Here is a 26,166-nt window from a genome sequence, read left to right on the forward strand (position 1 = left end):
TTTGTCAACAACAACTGATCAACCCCCAAATTAGGCCTCTACCCCTCACAGTGTATGCATCCCATACACTGCGTCACCAGACTAAACCACACGGAACACTTACGCCCAGTTATCACCTGCAGAATAATGTGGCTTCTCTCTGCATCTAGCTGTTACAACAGTAATGGTGAAGCCCTCCTGTTTGCTCTAAAATACCCAAAACTGTATTTACAGTATAACACTTCACAAAAACGACTGAAATTAAACTTTAAAACACTCTTTTAAACGCCAAAATATTTTCCGTTGTCCTTTCAGGACACAAATACCATTGCTCATCTTTCAGAAGACTTCAACACTCCTCCCACTGACTTCCTGCTTATATATAAATGCTGAAAAAGGACTTCCTGTTGTATGCTCAGCTCGTAAACCCCAAATCTGGTTTATTTACATAATGACAGGAAGAGGGAGGGGAGGGGGAAGTCTATCTTCATTGCCTTGTCTCAACACATCAAAAAAAATCCATGGACTACATAAATCCCCTGGAAGTATTATCCAGTAGTAAACAAAGCCAGAACTGAATCTCCTCTTAAAACAAAATTCTTTTGGTTCAGGAAAGGTAAAACAATCTCCTCCCATCTGCAGAATAGGAGTTGATCCCCCCTGACCCTACGATCTTCAAAAACAATTGACAAGGACCCCAAATATTTAAACACCAAAACGCACATCGCTGTGCACAAAAATGCATTCAAACCAGTTCCACAATCCATCAAAATTCAGTGCATGCAAAGCAGTCTTTTCACCCAAAAACGAAATTCTACACAAAAGCCTCCACTCTTGCACTGCAAAGTCAGCCGGTAGGTTAGTCAGATCCTGTATATAAATTAGCCCTAGCACGCAAGCACTATTCAAAAGATAGCGCTTAAACTGCATCTCAAAAATGGCCGACAACAAGCCAAGCAAACAATGGCGCCATTCAGGCCTGCAAAAAACAATTTAACTGCGCCTCGAAATCACCCTTTTTTTTTACCAGGACAGACCGTACTACACAAAGGAAAGCAAAAATGTTGTCCACCAGATCAACACAGAAAAGACCGTGCTACTCAATTTGCACTAAACATCAAAATCTGCCCCAAAGGCTGCGAAATTCCACCACACAGTCACATGGTATGACACCCCAAAGAAAGGTGGCTACACCTTCTCCTATAGGACGACCCACAGACCAAACCTCCCAAAATGGCCGCCAACGACCATAGCAGCAAACAAGATGGCTCCCAAAAACCTGCCTAGAATCTCTCCACAAAGACAACACATGGAACATCAAAAACAAACAATTATAGAGCATTTTTAAAACCAACCTTCACACACATACATATTTTAGGCTCCTTCAAATCAGACCTTTTGCCAACACAGCACATTCAAAAGATTTCAGTTAGTTATATGAAACACAACATAAAATAAAAACACTTTTCTCAAAGTTCATGTACACACCGTGGCATCACCTTTCATAACAAGCCATTTAAGAAATTCACAGTGAGGTCACATTTAAAATCTTAAAAAAAACTCTTTTCATGCTAGCAGCCAAAGGAAATGCTGATTCAAACAAACAGCTTCATTGTAAATCATGGGCACATGTTTCCTACATCAGCCAAACAATTCAGGCTGGGTTCACACTACTACACTACTTTCATCCTACTTTGCTCTGCTACATTGGTCCTACATCCATCCTACTTTCATGAACAGGATACTACTTTGGTCCGACTTCAATGATATTCAATGGGCCTGAAGTAGGATCAATGTAGGACCAAAAGTAGCACAGGGAGCATTTTCAAAGTCGGACCGACTTGTGTAGGACGCTACAAGACGCTCTCATAGGGAAACATTGAACACAGAGCAAAGTAGGATGAAAGTAGTGTAGTAGTGTGAACCCAGCCTCAATCACAGTTCAGCCACACTTATGCGCACATTACATTCAGAAAATACAAAATGTCTCCCTGCACACATCGCAGGCTGAATAATGCCACTTCTATACAGACAAATCATCCACAATATACAGTTTCCATTTCTATTCCTCACATAGATCATTGAACATATTACAAAATTCAAGACGCATACAGGGATCCAACAATACTGTCCGCCCATCCCCCGAGCCGCATGGCCAGAGAAGCCATCTTTAAAAAAAAAGCCATGCCTGCTCAAACAAATCGCCCTTCCCCCACCAAAGCACATGGCAAAATGCTGCCATCTTACACAATAGCTTTTCCAAACAGCTTTACTGTAAACCATGGGCACACAACTTTAATCTGTTCAATCATACAGCATTCAGGCGTACACACACATATCCAATCGCGAACACACACACACATCCAAATCAAACTTCCAGTCCATGACAAAATCATACATGCACATACGATCAAATCCACAGTCACAAACACACACACACACACACACATACAATCGATTTCACAATCGCACAAGCCTTATTTCAAAAAGACGAGAAATTTGATCTTTCGTAGAGCAGAGCCCCCACACGCATCGGAACATAACCGATGCCCAAAAGGGGCCCAGTCTACTCCTACATTCTGGCCCGCCATCTGTCGTAGCAAAATAGGCCGTACACAGAGCACAGCGCCATTTTGCCCTGTGCTATTAAGCACAGAATCCAGTCTTAATGAAATAATCCATAGTTAAGCTAAATAGAGTCACTCACCATCCATACAAAAAGACACCATCACCAGCTTGTTCTCATATCATCCTCGCTCCAGCCATCCCTCACTCCCAGTAGCTTGTCTCTTTATTATATGGGGTCAATCATCAGTAACAAAAGGTGTGGCTTCACAAAACAGCCAATCAGACATGTTGTATACATTCAAAAGAACCAATCACAGACATGTGATTGGATCAATGCTTAGTCAGACGATTGCAGGCAGTTTAATTAAAAGGCCGTAGGAAGTGAGCTCACAGGGTGTCGGCTCCACCCAGCAGATGCCCGTATACGGAAGCCCTTCCAACAGGGATTCAATACAGTAATGTAACAATAACAAAATAATACAACAACACCACACCACAATACAATACAATGAATACAAATACATAAAATGAATACAAATACATACAATGCTGCTAAAGTCTTATGGGCGTGTCTGGGCGGGGAGCGCATGTGCCCCCCCCCCCGCCTCCAGATACGTCCATAAGCGCTCATATTAATCGCTGATAGAATTCTGAAACTGCGCCATTCCATAGAATAATGCATATCCAGATTATACCCTTATTAAGGTGGAATGAAGGCCATCTACAGGTGTACGCTACGAATCCCAAGCCCTGCTGATCAGACAAGACCCAGATAAGAACGCACATCTGTCCATAACCATCCGTGTGCTTGCGGAGTGAGCGCACCCCCCCCCTCCAACGATCGTCTGTGCTAAATGCATACTTGCCAACTGTCCCGTTTTTAAAGGGACAGTCCCGTCAAATAGGACCTAGTCCCAGCTAATTTAGCCTGCCGGGACTTGTCCCGGCTATTGGGGAAGGCAGGTGCGGCTTCTGGGTCTCAGCAGGGACATGAGCCTGCGCTGTGTGTTTGGGATGCAAAGCTCCTTTTTGTCCCCTCCCCTCCTTCCAGTCTCGTGCTGTGCGGGGTTCTTGTTATCTCTGACTCAGCCTCCCCCTCCAATCAGCAGCGCGGTGTGCTGTGAGACCTGGGAGGCAGAGCTCACTGTAGCTCCTGTCGGCTGGCCAGAGGAAGGGAGGAGGTGAGTGAGCTGAACTTTTCTGGGAGAAGTTTCCTAGGGTGGATAGTAGTACACACTTTTAAGGAGATTTTTTCTTAGGAGAAGAATCGGGGGAGATAGTGAGTTTGAGTGTGGGGGAGGGGGGCAGGGTGAGGTTTGCAGCCCAAACACATTTTGACAAATCACTTCTAAGCATGAACAGTCTGTGCAAACATCATCCAATCCAATTGCTCAGACTAGATAATGTGGAGTCATTTATAGCCATTCATGTAACCTGTGTGTGTATGTGGTGAGTTCACACTTCTCATTGTACAGACTCAGAACCTGTATACATGTACAATCAGAAGTGTGAACTCACCACATACACACACAGGTTACATGAATGGCTATAAATGACTCCACATTATCTAGTCTGAGCAATTGGATTGGATACAGAGTGCTATAAACTGGATTACATAGATCTGTACATACTATCTGTCTGTTTGTACTTACATCTAGTACTGTTGTAGGATTCATTGTTTTAAATGTTTTTAGTGGATGAGTTTTTTTTTTTTTTTATTATATCTGACCATTATCACTATCTGACCACTTCTCAGTCCCCCTCTCCTGTACATACTGCCCCCAGGTTGCATCACCCCCAGATCACATCATACAGACATCACTCCAAGCTGCTTCCTACCCCCCCCCCCCCAGCTGAGGGACATCATTCCATGGTCACTTTCCTTCCCTTATCTTCCCAACATCACTTCCTGATTACCCCATAGACACCACAAGAAATCCCTCCCCATACTGCCACCGCCATACCCTCCAACCTCCTCTCCTGTACTAACTGTGCCCATCATACCCTCTGCACTCCTCCTCTCCTGTACATACTGCCCCAGCATACCCTCTGCACTCCTCCTCCTCTCCTGTACATACTGCCCCAGCATACCCTCTGCACTCCTCCTCTCCTGTACATACTGCCCCAGCATACCCTCTGCACTCCTCCTCCTCTCCTGTACATACTGCCCCAGCATACCCTCTGCACTCCTCCTCCTCTCCTGTACATACTGCCCCCATCATACCCTCTGCACTCCTCCTCCTCTCCTGTACATACTGCCCCCATCATACCCTCTGCACTCCTCCTCCTCTCCTGTACATACTGCCCCCATCATACCCTCTGCACTCCTCCTCCTCTCCTGTACATACTGCCCCCATCATACCCTCTGCACTCCTCCTCCTCTCCTGTACATACTGCCCCCATCATACCCTCTGCACTCCTCCTCCTCTCCTGTACATACTGTCCCCATCATACCCTCTGCACTCCTCCTCCTCTCCTGTACATACTGCCCCCATCATACCCTCTGCACTCCTCCTCCTCTCCTGTACATACTGCCCCCATCATACCCTCTGCACTCCTCCTCCTCTCCTGTACATACTGCCCCCATCATACCCTCTGCACTCCTCCTCCTCTCCTGTACATACTGCCCCCATCATACCCTCTGCACTCCTCCTCCTCTCCTGTACATACTGCGGAGTGGGTGGAGCTTCGGGGAAGTGAGTGTGGTAATTAATTAATAGCTGTGCTGCAAAGTGTCCCTGGGATTTTTTTTCAAATGTTGGCAACTATGCTAAATGCACAGAGGGACCCTCGTGGGGGCGGACATATGCCCACGCCGCAAACATCACACTCCGACCTCAAGACATTTTCTACTACCAGACGAGATTCAACCAGCCTCAGACTGCCCCAGCCAGCGGGCTGCGGAAGTACTAAGACTGGGTGCCATTATGACAATACATCTTTAAATTTCCACAACACAGGGGAACTAGTGTTCCTGTTAGGAATCTACTGTTGTCAGGGATCTATTGTTGTCACGGGAACTATTGTTCCTGTCAGGGATCTACTGTTGTCAGGGGAACTAGTGTTCCTGTTAGGGATCTACTGTTGTTTTAAGGGGATCTATTGTCAGGGGAACTGGTGTTCCTGTTAGGGATCTACTGTTGTGAGGAATCTATTGTTGTTGTCACATGAACTATTGTTCCTGTCAGTGATCTACTGTTGTTATAAGGCGATCTATTGTTACGGTCAGCGATCTATTGTTGACAGGGGATCTATTGTTCCTGTAAGGGATCTACTGTTGTCAGGGGATCTATTGTTCCTAACAGGTACTATTGTTGTCAGGGGATCTATTGATCCTGCCAGGGATATACTGTTGTTAGGGATCTATGGTTGTCAGGGGAAATAGTGTTCCTGTTAGGGATCTACTGTTGTCAGGGATCTATTGTTGTTGTCACAGACACTATTGTTCCTGTCAGGGATCTACTGTTGTCAGGGATCTATTGTTGTTGTCACATGAACCTACTGTTGTCAGGGATCTATTGTTGTTGTCAGGGTTCCTATTAGGGATCTACTGTTGTTTTAAGGGGATCTATTGTTGTCAGGGGAACTAGTGTTCCTGTTAGGGATCTACTGTTGTGAGGAATCTATTGTTGTTGTCACATGAACTACTGTTCCTGTCAGGGATCTACTGTTGCCAGGGATCTATTGTTGTTGTCACAGGAACTATTGTTCCTGTCAGGGATCTACTGTTGTCAGGGATCTATTGTTGTTGTCACAGGAACTATTGTTCCTGTCAGGGATCTACTGTTGCCAGGGATCTACTGTTGTTGTCAGGGGATCTATTGTTCCTGTCAGAGATCTACTGTTGTTGTCAGGGGAACTAGTGTTCCGGTTAGTTATCTACTGTTGTTGTAAGTGGATCTAGTCTTCATGTCATGGATCTATTGTTCCTGTCAGGGATCTACTCTTATCAGGGATCTATTGTTATTGTCAGGGGAACTAGTGTTCCTGTTAGGGATTTACTGTTGTTGTAAGTGGATCTATTGTCAGGGGAACTGGTGTTCCTGTTAGGGATCTACTGCTGTGAGGGATCTGTTGTTGTCACATGAACTATTGTTCCTGTCAGGGATCTACTGTTGTCATGGATCTATTGTTGTTGTCAGGGGATCTACTGTTGTTTTAAGGGGATCTATTGTTAGGGGAACTGGTGTTCCTGTTAGGGATCTACTGTTGTGAGGGATCTATTGTTGTTGTCACATGAACTATTGTTCCTGTCAGGGATCTACTGTTGTCATGGATCTATTATTGTCCGGGGATCTATTGTTCCTGTCAAAGATATACTGTTGTTGTCAGGGAAACTAGTGTCCCTGTTAGGTATCTACTGTTGTAAGTGGATCTATTGTTCATGTCATGGATCTATTGTTCCTGTCAGGGATCTACTTTTGTCAGGGATCTATTGTTGTTGTAAGGGGAACTAGTGTTCCTGTTAGGGATCTACTGTTGTTGTAAGGGGATGTATTGTTCCTATCAGAGATCTACTGTTTTCAGTGATCTATTTTTGTTATCAGTGGATCTATTGTTCCAGTCAGGGATCTACTGATGTTGGAAGGGGGATCTGTTGTTCCTGTCAGGGATCTACTGTTGTCACGGATCTATTGTTGTCAGGGGAACTAGTTTTAGGGATCTACTGTTGTTTTAAGGGGATCTATTTTTAATGGCAGGGATCTACAATTGCTGGCAGGGGATCTACGGTTGCTGGCATGGGATCTATTGTTCCTGTCAGGGATCTACTTTTGTCAGGGATCTACTATTGCTGGCAGGGCATCTACTGTTGCTGGTGTGTTTTATTGTTGCTGTCTGCAAGGTATCTATTATACTGCTTGTCTTGGTAAAAAGTTCTATACAAAACTGTTAGTACCACAAATTGCCAGAAGGGGTAGTCTTTGGAGGTGAGTAGGGGTTGGAACCAAGGCATGGTGCTCAGAGCTGGGTAGGGATGTAGACAAGGGGGAGTTCATGCACCCATTCTCTGTGAAAACAAGTAGCCTGTATGGAACTACAACCATCATGCCTAGTCAAGGAAAACAGACATATAATAAAGGTTAAACTTACATTTGGCAGTGCGGTCGGTCTGGGACAATACATCCCAATCCTCAAAGGACAGGCGACAGATATCCAGCCAGGCATTGTCCCTCTTCAGTTGGTCCTTGTAATGTCTGTCTTGTCATACAGACATGGTCTCTCCTTGATGAACCTTATAAGAGACTCATTATTCACAGCCTCTCTTCTATTCCCTTCCCTGGCTCTGGTAGACATGGTGTATAGAGGAATACAGAGACAAGTCTAAACTGAAAGTAATCAGTGTCTAAGAAGGTGGGGGCTGCTTGGGGTCAGGGGAGTACCTGGGTGCTTCTGGGTAAATTCCTCTCTGCTTCCTGAAAAGTTGCCTCCAAGTTGCCTCACGATGTACAGGGATCAGACTTGGAGACGACTTGCATTGAAATCAATGGGTACAAGTCGCCTAGAAGTCTGATTGAAGTAGTACAGGAACCTTTTCTGAAGTCGGAGCGACTTCAGTAGTGTGTATTAAGATGGCTCCCATTCACTTCCATTGTTTTTCTGGACAGCGAGGCTTGGGGAGACTTGAGGCAACCTGAAGTCGGATAGCAGATCGCCCCAGTGTGAACCGGTGTAGTGTCACATTCTGCTGCCTATCGTAGAATGCTGCGGAAGTCATGTGGCGGCCAACTGCGCATGCGCAATGCGTTCCAAACGCAAGTGCGATGCGTTCCAATAGATTTACGACCGTACACACCAGCGAACCCGGCATTCAGGGCGACGTGGATTTAGAGTAAAGTGGCCAGTCGCTCTGCTTGCTCGGCCTCCTGGCTCTTTTTTTAACATCCTCCAATCCATGGGGATGTTAAGGAAAGAGCCTGGATGCCGACCGAGGTTTCACTGGTGTGTACTGTCGTGAATTCATTGGAACGCATCGCACTTGCGTTTGGAACGCATCGCGCATGCGCAGTTGGCCGCCACGTGACTTCCGCAGCATTCTACAATAGGCAGCAGAATGTGACAATACACCAGCTCTTACAGACAGAAGAACAGGAAGTGAGGATTTCTCAGAAGAAATAAGGACTTTTAAAAGCAAAATCGAATGAGGTAAGTGAAGGAGACTGCACTAAGGTAAAGAAAGCTATTTAGGAAAAACATGTTTTACCTTTACAACCCCTTTTAAGGAGGCCCTATCTACTCCTAGGGTCCTGACTCGCCAGCTGACGTGGCAGAATCGGTTGTTTGCAGAGAACACAGCCATTTTTCCTTGTGCTAATGAGCACACATTTCGTCTTTTTGATATAATGCATCTTAGGCTAAAATTCACTTACCATTCGTTCAATTTCCCATTCATTCAAGTAAAGAAACATCATCGCACTGCTATTTTTATCTTCATCTTGGCAGCCTCTCTGCTTCAGACTCCCCACCTTGGGTTTTTATCATCTCCACAGGAAGTTATGTCACAGCATGTGACCTCCTCCATGGGAAGTGAGGTCACAGGGTGTGAGCTCCACACAGCACATGACCATATAAGGATATGTTAAATATAGCTAATACAATACAATACAATACATGAATACAACAAAAGAAGGTGGTGTCTCCAAAGACAGCCAGTCAGACATTTTTATTCTTTCAAAAGAACCAATCACAGACATGTATACATTTAAATAGACTAGCAGTGACGTGAACTGCTCCCATTGACGGGAACCGTACGAAAATTATGGCTCAATGGGCCTTAACTGTCGTATAGTTATGCTATAGTTCTCGTGAACACAGATCTGTCCGCTCGGAGTCATTTAACCCCTTAACCACCAGCCGCCGTCAAATAACGGCGGCAAGGTTGTTGCTTAACTCTGGGAGGACATTATATAACGTCCTCCCAGAGTCGCGCTCCCGCGCGCCCCATGGGGCGCGCACACAGGAATGTCTGTGTCCATCCATCCCTGCTCAGCCATCCCTGCATTAACCCCTGCAATACTCTTCCTTCCCTGTGCAATACTCTGCAATAACCCCTGCAATACTCTTCCTTCCCTGTGCAATACTCTGCAATACCCCCTGCGCAATACTCTGCAATAACCCCTGAAATACTCTTCCTTCCCTGTGCAATACTCTGCAATACCCCCTGCGCAATACTCTGCAATACCCCCTGCGCAATACTCTGCAATACCCCCACACAATTCTCTGCAATACCCCCGCGCAATACTCTGCAATACCCCCTGCACAATACTCTGCAGTACCCCCATGCGCAATACTCTGCAATAACCCCTGCCAGTACTCTGCAGTACCCCTTGCGCAATACTCTGCAGTACCCCTTGCGCAATACTCTGCAGTATCCTCTGCGCAATACTCTGCAGTACCCCCTGTGCAATACTCTGCATAATACTCTGCAATACCCCAGCACAATACTCTGCAATACCCCCGCACGATACTCTGCAATACCCCCCGCACAATACTCTGCAATACCCCCGCACAATACTCTGCAATACCCCCCTCACAATACTCTCGCACAATACTCTGCAATACCCCCCGCACAATACTCTGCAATACCCCCCGCACAATACTCTGCAATACCCCCGCACAATACTCTGCAATACCCCCCGCACAATACTCTGCAATACCCCCCGCACAATACTCTGCAATACCCCCCGCACAATACTCTGCAATACCCCCCGCACAATACTCTGCAATACCCGACCAATAATTTGCAATACCCCGGCCAATACTCTGCAATACCCAGAAAATACTCTGGGGAAAAAAATGCATTTTAACCACTTCCCGCCCACGTCATGACGTCCTTGACTTTGTGCAGGGATATCTAAATGATGCCTGCAGCTACAGGCATCATTCAGATATCATTTTTTTCAGCCGGCGATTCTCTACACCATAGGAACGATCATGGCGGCTGTTCCGCCTCTTGATCATTCTTACGGGAGGCAAAAGGGGACATCCCCACTCCCTTCGCCCTCCGGTGCTTCTTCCGACTCACCACTGCGATCGAAGCCAGGATCGTTTTTTTTTCCAGGCTTCCCAGCCTAGAGGTGAGATGTGGGGTCTTATTGACCCCATATCTCACTGTAAAGAGGACCTGTCATACTATATTCCTATTATAAGGGATGTTTACATTCCTTGTAATAGGAATAAAATTAATCAAAACATTTATTTTTGGGGAAAAACGTGTCAAACTAAAATAAATAAAGTAAAATGAACAATAAAAAAAATAAATACAAATTTAAAGCGCCCCTGTTCCCGCGTGCTCGTATACAGAAGCGAAAGTGCACGTAAGTCCCGCCCACATATGAAAAAGGTGTTCAAACCACACATGTGAGGTACCGCTGCGAACGTTAGAGCGAGAGCAATCATTTTGGCCCTAGACCTCTTCTCCAACTAAAAAGATGTAATCAGTAAACACATTTAAAGCGTCACCTATGGGGATTTTTAAGTAGCGAAGTTTGGCGCCATTCCACAAGCGTGTGCAATATTGAAGGGTGACATGTTGGGTATCTATTTACTTGGCGTAACTTCATCTTTCATATTATGCAAAAACATTGGGCTAACTTTAATGTTTTTTTTTTTTTTAAAAAGCACAAAAACTGTTTTATTTCCCCAAAAAATGCGTTTGAAAAATTGCTGTGCAAATACCATGCGCGATAAAAAGTTGCAACAACCGCTCTAGGGGCCAAATCCACAGCCAGCGGCGCAAATTAAGTTACTCAAAGCTTATGTCATTTAAGTTACGGCGCCCTAAGTTGGTGTCGTAAGTGCCGTATCCACAGCGCATTTGCGCACAAAATCGCGCTTACGTAACTTAAATTCCGAGGCGTAAGGGGGGGTTATTGCAAGTGGGAAGGAAGTGGGCGTGCTTCATTGTAATGAGCCGTGACCCCATGCAAATGAAGGGCCGGCCGTGCTGCGCAGGCGCGCACGAATCTGCTGCTCACTGCACATGTGCAGAACTTTGCTCGGCGCAATCAGTGAGATAGGTAAAAGGCTAAGCGTACTTAGTTTGATGATCGCCCTGTGTATAAAAAGCCCCAGTCAAACACACTTCCCTTGCAAAAGTATATCCCAGTGTTTCCCTTCCATGAGCAATTTGCTTCTGCTCTTAACGTTTGTTGGTGTGTTGTTAAGTTGTGTTTGTGAGAAAAGTGTTTGAGGAGTTGGAGAGTCTAGTTGGTGTTTGTTTTTGATAAGTGTATTTTGTTAATTTGTTTGTTATTGTTTTTGCTTATTTTTTTTTTTGTGCTTGTATTTTGTTTGTTTTTTGTTCGTGTTTTATTTAGAATTTATAGTAGCTGTCTGCTTGTGTGTTTAGATTTTTGTCTGTTTTTTGGGTGTATATTTTTGTCTGTTTTTTGGGTGTATATTTTTGTCTGTTTTTTGGGTGTGTATTGGTGATTGTTTTTTGGGTGAGTTTCTTGGTGCTGGGTGGTGTCTGTGATTGCCCCCAAGCGCAGGAAGCTTAATTTCACCCTGGGAGAGAAGCGAATTCTTGCTCGGGGCATCGTGCGATATGGGCGATATCTGCATGGCCCTGAGAGCCGGAACACCCCCCCAGCCAGGAGGAAGGAGCTCCTTAAACGGATAACGGATCAGGTCAAGGGGGGGGGGGGGGGGGGGAAGACCAGGACCCCCGCTGGCATACAGAAAAAGATTAACGACCTTAGGAGCGCCGTCCGCAATAAGATGGCAAAGATGGACGCCCATACCAGGGGCACTGGAGGAGGGGGACCCTGCCCAGTCTGACTGACGGAGGAGGAATGGGCAGTGGCCCAGTGTTTCCACCCACAGCAGGTGGTGGGCCTGCCTGGCTATCAGTCAGATGTTCCTGTGAGGACAGGTACGTTTTTGGTTTTTCTCTCTGGTGATTAGCATGTGTGGGTGGGGGAAGGGAAGATGTGCCAAGTGTGTGGATCCTCAAACCTGTGATTGTTTTGTGTCCTCCACAGATGGCCAGGAGGTTGCAGGCCCATCAGGCCAGGAGGTTGCTGGCCCATCAGGCCAGGCTGCTGCACCACCCCCAAGACAGGCTGCTGATGACTCCCAAGAAGGGCAGGATTGCCCAGGGGAGGGGAGTGGCCAAACCTCCCCTCATGAGGAGGATGAGGGGGAGGAGGATGAGGGGGAGGAGGAAGAAAATATTCAGATTGGCCGGGAAGTCCTGTTGGCCTCTGATATGATGACCTTTGAGTCTTCCCCTGAGGCTACCCCAGAGGCTGGCACCAGTCAGGCCACCATCAGGGGTAGCCCCTCCCACTTCTCCCCCAACAGGCCTCCACCCACAAGGGTCACTCTATCCCCTCCTCCCAGGCCACAAGCCTCAGGGGCAGGCAGGATGGCGACCCAGGACACCATGGAGGTGGCCGAGCGTCTGCCGGTCAGTCTGCTGAGGGACAATGCCCGGCAGACCCGCACTCTGGCTAAAATGCTACAAAAAATGACCCAGATGGAGCACAGCCTGGGTGTAATGATGGAGGCAGTCGGTGATGTGGCCACCAACTCAGTGGCGGTCATTACATGCATGAACGACCTACAGACCGCCACAACAGGCATGGCCCGGGAGGTGACTGCCCTGACCCAGGCTGTGCAGGACAATACTAGGTCTGGCCAGGGCAATGCGGCTGCCCTCACTGCCTGTCTCAGTAGAATTGCAGTGGCCTTGGAGGGCAGGCCAGCAGGGGAGGCTCCTCCTTCCCCTGCTCACCCCCCCAGGAGGCTCCTCCTTCCGCTGCTCACCCCCCCCAGGAGGCTCCTCCTTCCCCTGCTCACCCCCCCAGGAGGCTCCTCCTTCCCCTCCCCCCCAGGAGGCTCCTCCTTCCCCTGCTCACCCCCCCCAGGAGGCTCCTCCTTCCCCTCCCCCCCCCCAGGAGGCTCCTCCTTCCCCAGCTCACACCCCCCCAATGGACATCCTCCGCGAGGGCGTGGCCGTGCCCGTGCCCGTGGCCAGCCAAGGCGTAGCAATCGCCGCCGATAATTAATTAGCAGGGATACTTTTTTTTTTAATGTTTTTTTTTTTTTTTTTATTATTTCATTTGGTATTCTGTACTTATGATTTGATTTATGTGTGTGAATGATGTGTGAATGTGGGGGGGGGGGTGGCATTCCTGATAAAATAAGGGTGTCACCCTCAGTTTTGGTGGAGTAGGGATCCCCAGGACCAGGGAGAAGTGATCCCAGGTTCCTGAATGGTGTATGAATGCACAGTGACATAATTGGAGCCGTGGCGTGGCGTTGCTGCTCCCAAGTACCAAAGGGGGGGGGGACTTGGGTCTAATCCAATTCAATGTGCATGTGATGTGTCTGTGCTAGGGACCACAGTGGCGTGCATTCATGCATTCTCATTGTGACATCATTAATGTGCGTTTACTCTGCAAATATGCATTCTGCGAGGCGTCTCCTGACTGCTGTTCCCTCAGAAGAGGGGGTACCCTGGGTTACTAAAGTCACTATTATAGATAGGGGCATGGATGCCCCTGGCATGGTGGCATACAGATTGTAGTCCAGCAAGTGTGTGTGGTCAGCTCTTCCTTCATGGTATTGCTTTAGCTGACCTTTACACGGCATGTGTAAAATTAGGGCTGCTTTTATAAAGTGTAAAATTGCTCCGGGAAACTAACAGAAGCGCACAGGTCGTAATCTACGCCGCACACACTTAATTTTGTGGATCGCCCTATCTCCCTCATTTGCATCTTTGCCTATCAAATACATCGGCGTGTCTAGCGTAATTTGCGCACAAAGAAGCGCCGGTCTAATTATTTTAGGTAGGACGGAAATACCGGAATTTCATGCGTATCTCGTTTTGAGGATCAGGCGCAAAGATACGTGCCGTGTAAAATTTGAAATCTCGAGTTAAGTCGGCGCATCTGCTTTGTGGATTTGGCCCTAGGGTCTTTGCTAAAAAAGCATATATAATGTTTTGGGGTTCTATATAATTTTCTAGCAAATAAATTATGATTTTTCCATGTAGGAGAGAAATGTCAGAACTGGTCTGGGTGCTCCAGAACGCCTGAAGGTGCTCCCTGCATGTTGGGCCTCTGTATGTGGCCACACTGTGTAAAAGTCTCACACATGTGGTATCGCCATACTCAGGAGGAATAGCAGAATGTGTTTTGGGGTGTAATTTGTGGTATGCATATGCTGTGTGTGAGAAATAACCCGCTAATATGAAACTTTTGTGGAAAAAAAATAAAAATAAAAAAAACCTTGATTTTGCAAAGAATTGTGGGAAAAAATGACAACTTCAAAAAACTCACAATGCCTTTTTCTAAATACCTTGGAATGTCTTCTTTCCAAAAAAGGGTCATTTGGGGGTATTTGTACTTTTCTGGCATGTTAGGGTCTCAAGAAATAAGAGAGGCTGTCAGTACATCAGATGTGATCAAATTGATCAATTTTCAGTAGTTGGTACCATAGCTTGTAGACCCTATAACTTTCACCCAGACTAAATAATATCCATTTTTGTTTTGTTTTGTTACCAAAGATATGTAGCAGTATACATTTTAGGCCAAATTTATGAAGAAAAATTACTTTTTTGCAAATTTTTATAATAGAAATGAAGAAAAATTCATTTTTTTTACAAAATTTTCGTTCTTTTTTCATTTATAGCGAAAAAAATAAAAACCGCAGAGGTGATCAATTACCACCAAAAGAAAGCTCTATTTGTGGGAAAAAAGGACAAAAAATTCATTTGGTTACAGTGTTGTATGACTGAGTTATTGTCATTCAAAATGTGACAGCACCGAAAGCTGAAAATTGGTCTGGTTATTAAGGGGGTTTAAGTGCCCGGTGGTCAAGTGGTTAATGCAAACGCCAAAAAGTGGCCAGTCCCTTGGTGAGGCATAAAACAAACATCCCTAAAAGAGCAAACATCACTGTGTCCTCAGGAAGATTTCCACGCCACCGGTCTTCCACCAACGTCTGTATGTGCGAATAAGATCACTTGTAGTAGAAATATTTGCCAGCACACCATGGAACTACGTAAATAGCGTCCAAACGGATGATTTATTGCATGATCAAAACACAGAGAGTGCAACATTTCGGAGCCACGAACGTTGCACTCTTTGTGTTGTGATCATGCAATAAATCATCCGTTGGACGCTATTTACATCGTTCCATGGTGTGCTGGCAAATATTTCTACTGTAATGTGCACCAGTATCCAGCTGGTTGTTGCTACGAGCACCCAAACCCTAGAGCGTATCCAGGAATGTGTGCGATGGGAATATGAAGTATAAGATCACTTGTAGCCTCCCCCAGTAGCTTGTATGACTAGGTGACAACACAGAGGTACAATTAGGAGACAGGTTCAGATCGTTGTCGCCATATAACAGAACTGAACAAGAACTTTCATAGCAAAATTACCAGGTATTATTTAAATGAAAGTTGCAGATTTAAAATGTGTTTTTTTTTTATAAGACTTCAAGATTTTAAAGCTTATAAGAGATTTGGTGAAGCCAAATTCTGGGAGAGACACTCTGATGCTGATTTTGGGGCTTTGTAGATGAATGCTTTCAGGTAATGAGTAGGGATGAGCTTCGAGTCGAACTCATGTTCGACTCGAACATTGCCTGTTCGGCGAACAACGAACAAACAAAGTGCAAATTTTAAAGGCTAATATGCAATTTATTGCCTAAAAAGTGTTTGGGCCGTTTTTTTAGGAGCAGTGAATTTAATAATGCTAAAAGTGAAACAATAAAAGTGAAATATTACTTTAAATTTCGTACCTGGGGGGGTGTAAAGTTAGCATGTGAAATAGCGCATGTTTCCCGTACATAGAACTGTCCCTGCACAAAGTGTAATTTCTGAAAGAAAAAAAGGCATTTAAAACTGACTTGCGGCTATAATGAATTGTCGACTCCGGCAATTCAGAGAGGATTCATTCATAAAAAAAAAAATAGCTTGGGGGTCCCCCCAAATTCCATTACCAGGCCCTTCAGGTCTGGAATGGATATTAAGGGGAACCCTGCTGTCAATTTAAAAAAAAATTACGTGGGATTCCCCCCAAATATCCATTCCAGACCCTTCAGGTCTGGTGTGGATTTTAAGGGGAACTCCACCCCAATTTTTTTAAAAAAATGGCGTGGAGTTCCCCCAAAAATTCACACCAGACCCCTTATCCGAGCACGTTAACCTGGCCGGCCGCAGAAAAGAGGGGGGGACAGAGTGCTGCCCCCCTCTCCTGAACCGTACCAGGCCACATGCCCTCAACATGGAGAGGATGTCCCCATGTTGATGGGGCCAAGGGCCTCATCCCCACAACTAGGGTTGTCCCGATACCACTTTTTTGAGACCGAGTACAAGTACCGATACTTTTTTTCAAGTACTCGCCGATACCGAATACCGATACTTTTTTTAATGTCATGTGACAGTGGCAGTAATTTTTTTTTTTTTTTACTATTTTTTTTTTACTATTTTTTTTTTTACAGTGATTTTTATTTATTTATTTTTTTAGGGGGGCGTGGGGGGTGAATTGTCAGTGTGTTTTTTTTTATTTATTTTTTTACATTTTATTTATTTTTTAATATTTATTGCAATTTTTTATTTTAATTTTAATCAGCCCTGTTGGGAGGCTTTGGTGAGATTTCAGGGGTCTTAACAGACCTCTGGCATCTCCCCTTTAAGACAGAGAAAGGGACTAGGGAAACAGATTCCCCAGTCCCTTTCTCAGCAGCTTCAGCTGAAATGAATGGAGGGAAGCTCCTCCATTCATAAACTGAAGCATCGTAAACACAGGAGGTTACGATGCTCAGTTATATGAATGGACAGAGTCGGTAATCACCGACTCTGTTCATTCAGAAAAGGTAGGAGCCGGGCTTAGCAGCTCCTACCTCCGCTCTCCCCCCTGACAGATTGAGGGGGGAGAGCGGCACGGACGGGGACGGGATGGATGGAGAGAGACTACAGGGACGGACGGGTGGGGAGAGAGAACGGGAGGGACGGACGGGGAGGAAAGAGCACTGCATGGACGGGGGGGGGAAGAGAGAACGGGACGGACGGACGGACGGACGGACGGGGGAAGGGGAGGAAAGAGCACTGCATGGACGGGGGGGAAGAGAGAACGGGACGGACGGACGGGGGAAGGGGAGGAAAGAGCACTGCATGGACGGGGGGAAGAGAGAACGGGACGGACGGACGGGGGAAGGGGAGGAGAGAACGGCACGGATGGACGGGGGAAGGGGAGGAGGAGAGAGAACGGCACGGACGGACGGGGGGAGGTGAGAGAGAGGCACGGACAGGGGAAGACAACACTGACCATGGGGGAGAGAAGATTTGCAACTCCCCTGCCTGCCCGCAAGTATCGGGTGAAGCATCGGGAGCATTTCCCCGAGTACAAGTACTCGGGGAAATGCTTGGTATCGGTCCCGATACCGATACTAGTATCGGTATCGGGACATCCCTACCCACAACCCTTGCCCGGGTCTGCGGGCGGGGGGCTTATCAGAATCTGGAAGACCCCTTTAACAAAGGGGACCCCCAGATCCTGCCCCCCCCTATGTGAATGTGTATTGGGGTACATTGTACCCCTACCATTTCACAAAGGAAGTGTAAATAGTTGGAAAAAACACACACACACACCGTAGAAAAAAAAATCATTTATTGATGAAAAAAAATCCAGCAGTGGTAATGTACTCGGTCCTCCCTGCTCCAAAGTTGTCGGTATCCAGCGATGGGTGATCTCCGGTCCAGCGATGAGAAGATCCATCCATCCAGAGCGCAGCCACGCCGACCTCCTCTCTCCGCTGCACAGCCCAGCGAATGACGCGGCTGAAGCTGTGACATGTCTTATATAGGGGAGGCGGGCCACCTGTCACGTGACCCCGCCCCCTCTGACGCACCCTCTGCTACTTTACTGGGGAAGCCCTCTCTGACGCAAGGGGGAAGCCGGGCTTCCCCAGTGACATAGCAGAGGGTGCGTCAGAGGGGGACGGGGTCACGTGACGGGTGGCCCCGCCTCTCCTATATAAGAAATGTCACAGCTTCAGCCGCGTGCAGCGGAGAGAGGAGGTCGACGTGGCTGCCCTCTGGATGGATGGATCTTCTCATCGTTGGACCTGAGATCACCCATCGCTGGATACCGACAACGTTGGAGCAGGGAAGACTGAGGAGATTACCACCGCTGTATTTTTTTTTTTTTTTAATAATAAAGGACTTTTTTCTACGGTGTGTGTGTGTGATTTTTCCAACTATTTACACTTCCTTCGTGAAATGGTAGGGGTACAATGTACCCCATTACCAATTCACATAGGGGGGGGGGCAGGATCTGGGGGTCTCCTTTGTTAAAGGGGTCTTCCAGATTCCGATAAGCCCCCCGCCCGCAGACCCCCACAACCACCGGGCAAGGGTTGTGGGGATGAGGCCCTTGTCCCCATCAACATGGGGACATCCTCCCCATGTTGAGGGCATGTGGCCTGGTACGGTTCAGGAGAGGGGGGAGGCCGCACTCTGTCCCCCCCTCTTTTCTGCGGCCGGCCAGGTTAACGTGCTCGTATAAGGGGTCTGGTGTGAATTTTTGGGGGAACTCCACGCCATTTTTTTTTATTTGGGTGGAGTTCCCCTTAAAATCCACACCAGACCTGAAGGGTCTGGAATGGATATTTGGGGGGAACCCCACGTCTTTTTTTTTTTCATTTACGGCGGGGTTCCCCTTAATATCCATTCCAGACCTGAAGGGCCTGGTAATGGAATTTGGGGGGACCCCCACGCTATTTGTTTTTATTTTTTATGAATGAATACTCTCTGAATTGCCGGAGCCGACAATTCATTATAGCCGCAAGTCAGTTTTAAATGCCTTTTTTTCTTTCAGAAATGACACTTTGTGCAGGGTCAGTTCTATGTACGGGAAAATGCGCTATTCCACATGCTAACTTTACACCCCCCCTAGGTACGAAATTTAAAGTAATATTTCACTTTTAGCATTATTAAATTCACTGCTCCCGAAAAAAAAATTTTTGCATTGATACATGCATTGATACATGTCCCCAAACACTTTTTAGGACAATAACTTTCATATTAGCCTTTAAAATTAGCACTTTAGATTTCAAATGTTCGAGTCCCATAGACTTTAATAGGGTTCTAAAGTTCACATGAACATTTGGTGTGTTTGCGGGTTTTGGTGCAAATCGAACAGGGGGGTGTTCGGCTCATCCCTAGTAATGAGCAACACAAGTTTGACTCTTCCTGAAGTCAGACGCATTTATATACATACAGCTAGGATTGTATGGGCAGTAGAGAGGACAGGTCAATCATTTCCACCACAGTACTCAGCGCATTTGACACCACGGACTCTGAAAGTTTGTAAAATCAACTGGTTTTCTTTAGCATACTAATTGTTTTTCATTTTCAAAACTATGTGCCCTATGGGTGGTTTTTATGTTGTTATCCTAGACATATTTTTATTGTCATACAGGTGAAGGATATCTTGGGCAACAATGCTGATTATGATGAGGAAGCGGAAGAGAAAAGATACTACCGCCGGAAAAAACTTTTGACCATAAAGAGTGTTATTTCTGCAAGCTTGGCTGCTGCCATAACATACGGCGTATATTTGGGTACGTTACAGATCTGTGTTGCAGGTCCTCATGATGGAAGAAGAAGCTGTTTTTTGTTACCTATAGAAAAAAGTCTGATCCTGTTTCATTATGATATTGGGAGGGAATAAAGGGGATAATGTGGTTTTTATAGTCAACGAGAAGACCATCATGAAGCCTGATTTAACTTAAAGCTGACCTGTCAGATATCAAACTCCATTTAATACCAATAAAACATTATAGTTTTACAGCAACTAGTGTATGTGAAATGGTCTTGCTATGCTCCTCAGCACAGAAGCATTCAAACACTATAAAGAAGGACCAGCACTAGCAGGCAACCAGTGTTCTGCTGGCTCTTCAGTCAGCAGGCTGATGGTGTGTTCTTGACCAAGATTTGCTGCTGTCATGGAGGTTGAGGATCTGGCATGTGGACCTTTCATAAAAAATTCTCACTTCATATGAACCAACAGGACACATGTCAGCATTACTAAACCTAATATAAAGTAGAAAAAAGTGAGAAGAAAAATAGGATTTTTTGTACTCACCGTAAAATCCCTTTCTCTTATCGTCCATGGACGGACACAGCTCCTTAAATCTTGACAAGTGGGTTATGTTCCCTGTTTACAGGAGAAGACTAGGCAGAAACATGTTAGATAATTAAATACATGTTACATTAACAGAGTTCACCAGCCCCGCCCAAGGGGCGGTCCCTCCAGACATAACCCTCCTCACTGCAGCCTGCATCCCCAGTTTCGTTCTGCCTAGCAAAGGAGAAGGACGTATGGCTCCCTTTTGGGCCCAGCGCCCTGAGGAGAAATTTAATTTAATTTTACTTTTTCTTGAAGAATCTTCTTTCAACTGTCGGCTGAGAGACAGGCTGGATAATATAGATCCTTGTAGTCTACCCAGTCCGACCAGCAAGCGTGGGCACACCTTTGCAAAGAGGCTGGGTCTGCTACGCCATACCCCATGACTCCTGGGGTGGCCGGTGAGCTTTGCTCCGAGGTCCACATATGACTGGGCTGTGGTGTTGTCTCACTCACAGTGGACCGGGCCGACAGCCACCTCCATTGCGGTTGTAGTTCTGTCAGGAATGCGTCAGCGAGTCCTCGCTTGGACGGGTAAGTAAGTACAGTCCCTCCTGCTTCGGTAGGTTGGTACGGCTGGGCATTCCTGGGGTTCGGGAGTGCTCTTCTCCTCCCTTCTCTGCTCCTTTTCCCTTGCTGTATTGCTAACATTGCCACTGTCAGGGTGGAGGGGGCCTTCCTGAGGGGACTTATCTGGCCTGTGTTTTTTCACTGTTAAAAAGCCCTGTGATGAACACAGATGTTTATGATTACCCTGTATTATACTTCAGCAAGTAGTTAGACGCTGACTGATTGGTGATCTTTACCCACCTGTAACGGTTTTGTATGGTCATTAAATCTCATATGCTCATTGCAATGTATCTGTGTCTTATCCTTAAAAAAAAAAAAAAAGCCCTAGGAGGCTTTTCCTGTTTAAACGTGGCATTTAAGGAGCTGTGTCCATCCATGGACCATAAGAGAAATAGCATTTTCTTGTGAAAAAATTACGGATCAACAGCTCCCAACCAGAGAAGCTTTGGCTACCAATCATGTTCAATTGCTTAAGGTCTATTGCTTTCAGTGATGGATATCTGTCTCGTAGAATTAGTGAGATAGGTGTTATCAGCATGGCACATTGTAGAAAGGGACCCTTTCCAAAATCGGTCATCTGAGTTGGATTCACCAACTCATTCACCATTGTTTCCATCATGACCAACCAGAGCCTGCAGCCCTCTTTTAATAGGCAAAATGATAGTTCATCCTTACATTAACACCAGTCGTTTGGTGGTCTAAAAGGGTCTGTAGGCACCTTTCAGCCTTCCAAATCCACTTTAAAGCATTAACAGGAAGGATAAGGCAAGTGAAATGTCAATGCCTGAAGCTAGATTTAAAGTCAACTTCAGAACATCCAATTGTGTTTGTATTTTTTATCATCCTGTGATGTTTTTGGCCATCTTAAATTGCTTTACAAAATTGTATTGGGTTTTTCAAAGTCATTTGAACCAGGTACAGAAGACTGAACACAAATGAGCACATTGGAAGTCATAGAAAAACAAAAGTACAGTAATTTAAACAGGTACATTTCAACTGGCACGTGTAAATATAAGAAGGAAGGTTCCCTGCACCCCTGGAAACAGAAGGGGGATGCTGAGGAAATTAACCTGACCCCCCGTCCTGGGGTCCTATATCGTCAGGAAAGTGGCTTGTAGGCATTCTCGTGAGAAAAAATGTTCCTAGAGCATTTAGAAGGTTTCAGACAAATTTGTTTTCAGGAGAACTGATCCAAAGTTTTCCCCAGGTCGGTTTCCAACTTAGAGACATATGAGAGCCTACGAGACCCAAGGGCCTCCGTGTATGAGCCATAGAGATCCAACACCAAACCTTCAACAAGGGGTCTATGGCATCTGCTCTCGAAAGGGGTCAGGCGCTTAGGTTGGCCCTCTTCAATTGAATGCCTTGTGTTGAGGTGTGGTCTGAGGAGAGGCTGTGTGCTCATCCATCCCTTTGAGGCTTGCTATTCTCTGAGTTCTTGTGTTTTTTTTTTTGTTATAAGGTGTTATTTATCTGACATGGTCATGTGACATTATGTGTTTCAGGTCTCCTGCAGATGCAGCTGATTTTACATTATGATGAGACATACAGAGATGTGAAATATGGAAATATGGGCCTGCAGGACATCGATAACAAGATGCTGATGGGCATTAATGTAACTCCAATTGCCGCTCTGTTGTATACCCCTGTTCTTATCAGGTTAGTAGGTGGAAGTTATTACATTGAGTTAGACTTACCTTTCTAAAAATCAGGTAGATGTGTGAGCCGCCAACAACTTTCCCAGTTTACATTGCGGGATGGAACATGGGACTGACTTTTTAGAATATGTATCCAGCCCTTGAACAACTGATTCTGGTGCTTTCTACATCATATGCTAGCTGGCACCTGCCTGCATTTCTTACACATGTAAGATTTGGCCATTGCTGTGAATGCTCGATTGTTCAGGCAGATTGGACTAAGCACTGCAGTAAAAGGCTTGTCTTAATGCAACTGCCCTCAGTAAAGCCTTCCCCTTGCCCCTACATCATCACTATGAAAAAATTCTAAACAGGTGAAAGATGCTGCATTAGAGATATTGACCTAGAGTCCAATCTTTGAAAAATGTTCTACTTGCAGCTGTAACATGGTGATAACCCAGAGTTTTGGGGGCAGGCATGGCAGTCAGGGAATCCCACACTTCATAAAGTGTCAGTACTCTCATCACTGAAGCAGAGAACTCTCCTTAGATTTGAATTAATTGCATTACAAAAAATGGCTTCTATAGGTTTTTTTACTGAGTGGATCTATGCATTTACTAGACTTTGTAAATTGTGAAGACTAAAGTCTTAGGGCTCTTTCACACGGGGCGGATCAGTGATGATCCGCTCCGTGAACCTCCGCTTGCTTAGCGGGGATCGCTCTGTTGATCCCCGCTGAGCCGGCGGATGACAGGGCGGACTCTGCACACTGTGCAGGGACCGCCCTGTCATCTCTCCGCTCTCCTCTATGGGGGGATCGGATGAATACGGACCGTCTGTCCGTGTTCACCCGATCCGATCCGCAGACGGATGGAAAAATAGGGTTTTCCTCCATCTGCAGAATCGGAGGATTGCGGCAACGGACGAGATCGGGTGTCAGCGAATGTTCATCCGCTGACACCCGCGATCTCATAGGGACCAATGCATGTCCCTTTTTCATCCGTACACGGATGGATAAAAAAGTGGACATACGGTCTGCCTGTGTGAAAGAGCCCTAAGGGGGAAATTTACTAAAAGTGCTGCACACAGAATTTGGTGCAGCTGTGCGCATAGTAACCAATCCGCTTTTAACCTCAGCTTGTTCAATTAAACTTTGACAATATCACTGGAAGCTGATTGGTTACTATGCACAGCTGCCCTAGAGTCTGTGTGCAGCAGTTTTAGTAAATCTCCCCCTTACTGTATATGCCATATCAAGTCCCAGATCACCCAAATCACCAGAATCAGTGAAACTTGCAGATGCAAAATCATGTAAGTGATTAAAATGTTGATGACTGTGATGATAAAATTGATACCACATATTAACTAGACAGGAAAACGGGATTATAATTCTTGACTTGATGACATCTATTTCCCTGGCTCAGATTTTTTGGTACAAAGTGGATGCTATTCCTCTCCTCTGGGATCTATGCCTTGTTTGTCTCTACCAATTACTGGGAAAGATACTACACCCTCGTCCCATCAGCAACTGTCATCGGAGTTATGATTGTCCCCTTCTGGACGTCAATAGGGAATTATATTACCAGGTAAGTTCTAAAAAATAAAGCATGCATGTTTTTTAAGTTTAAAAGTTTTATTGAATATTTTCACGACATACATAAGATAAATACATGGTGCATAGAAATAAAGATGGTCAAAACATTCCCGCACCCAAGCATACAAACTTGAACATCACGTTTGAAGTGTCTAGACTAACATAGCAAACAGGCTTGATCACAAGAGAAAAGTTTACATATTTACCCCACCCAGAACACCTCAGCGATAGCCACAGTGGCATCTTAAGAGCATTATAGGCCCCCGGGAAAACAGTGCACTGGAGCCCTGTCTACACAATCACACACGAGAATTTTTTACTGACAAAAATCATGACCTTTACTGGCAACCAGAGACTACCTTCCATAGAAGAAATACACTAAGGGGGTCACTAATATAGGAGGGGGGAACCTTTATATCAGTGCCCCCTTACATGTTTTTATTCACTCTCCTCTTACAACAGCAACCCCCTGCCCCTCAGACTGGCCTGGTGGCGCTGTCACTGACCTCCTCTCAGGTGCACCGTGCAAGGCTCAGTCAGATGGCTCCAGCTTGGCTGCTCTGGTTTTATCCTATAGTCTGCTGTCTTACTTCTCCCATGACCCCCAACACGGCAGCGCTCCCATTCTTGACTTCTCTCCAGACTCCCCCTCAGAGACTGCAGACATGGTACAGGAGATGGTCAGAGGCTGGTGGACATGGTACAGGAGATGATCAGGGGTTGACCACTGCCCCCCCAATCCCGATATCTTTGTGCAAGCTGCACAGTCAGCCACTCACCGTACGACACCGACCAGGGCACTCCATGTCTGTACTGGTTGGGGGCTGGGCAGGTTACAGGATCACGAAAACCGGCACTGCCGACAGGGGTTCGACTCCGCCGCACTCTGCTTCAAGCCTGCTGTGCTGTCTGTTCTGTCTACTCCACGAGTCACCACTCTGCTCCGTCCATCCACCCTCAGCTCCTCCTGTCTGGCGGGCGGCGCTGGCGGTGTGGCTGATGTCATCATCGGCAGACAGACAGAGGCAGCACTCGTGGAGGATCGGATGTGCTCTGCGATTTCCGCAAACTGCACATGCACAGTTCTGACCCGCCGCTCTCCATAATTTTTTACTGGGGTTGCTGGGCAGGTGGGGCCCCCCAGGCAAGTGTGGCCCCCGGGCAACTTCCCAGCGTGCCCAATGGAAAAGATGGCCCTGGATAGCCACACCGAAGAACATTGAAAATTGCCAGAATGGGTTTGCGGTCTGAGGCCTCAATCACCCGAGCGCCCCAACGGGAACAAACTGCATCCCAGGTGACGTGACCACAGAGCTCCCCCCATGACTATCAGAGCGGCAACCACCCATGCGCTGAGCGGAGAGTCAATCAGCCCTATCGTTCCAACTGAAGAGCGCAATAGTTAACCACAAAGAACCGTGAGAATGTATGTTTTTTTTTATGTAGCGCACCCCACGTAAGAGCTGCTGGAGAATAGGGATCCCCCACCCTGCACAGCCAGGCACACCAAATCTTTACAGTTTCCCAGAGTCAATAAATAGCCCAGTGCTTTGTTTTTATGTTTTATTGAGGGGATACAACTTTGATAGGGAATAGGGAAATTAATTATGGGATGCCCACTTGACTTGTAACAATTTCTTCAAGGACAACTTCTCTCTATATATATATACAG

At 46.2% G+C, this 26,166-nt stretch overlaps 1 protein-coding gene across 2 annotated transcripts in view; it reads left to right on the top strand.

Annotated features, from left to right (window-relative positions):
* Positions 1-26,166, top strand: part of UNC93B1 (unc-93 homolog B1, TLR signaling regulator) — a 259,616-nt gene that overhangs the window by 75,953 nt on the left and 157,497 nt on the right. The window contains exons 3-5 of one of the 2 annotated variants that reach the window (XM_040320883.1): positions 19,986-20,127; positions 22,769-22,922; positions 24,325-24,486. In XM_040320883.1, the coding sequence (XP_040176817.1) occupies positions 19,986-20,127; positions 22,769-22,922; positions 24,325-24,486 (458 nt within the window). The remainder of the gene's footprint in view (positions 1-19,985; positions 20,128-22,768; positions 22,923-24,324; positions 24,487-26,166) is intronic. The other variant, XM_040320884.1, reaches the window with a different exon arrangement.

The sequence above is a fragment of the Rana temporaria genome, chromosome 8 (genome assembly GCF_905171775.1).
Source record: "Rana temporaria chromosome 8, aRanTem1.1, whole genome shotgun sequence".
NCBI classification, from domain to species: domain Eukaryota; kingdom Metazoa; phylum Chordata; class Amphibia; order Anura; family Ranidae; genus Rana; species Rana temporaria.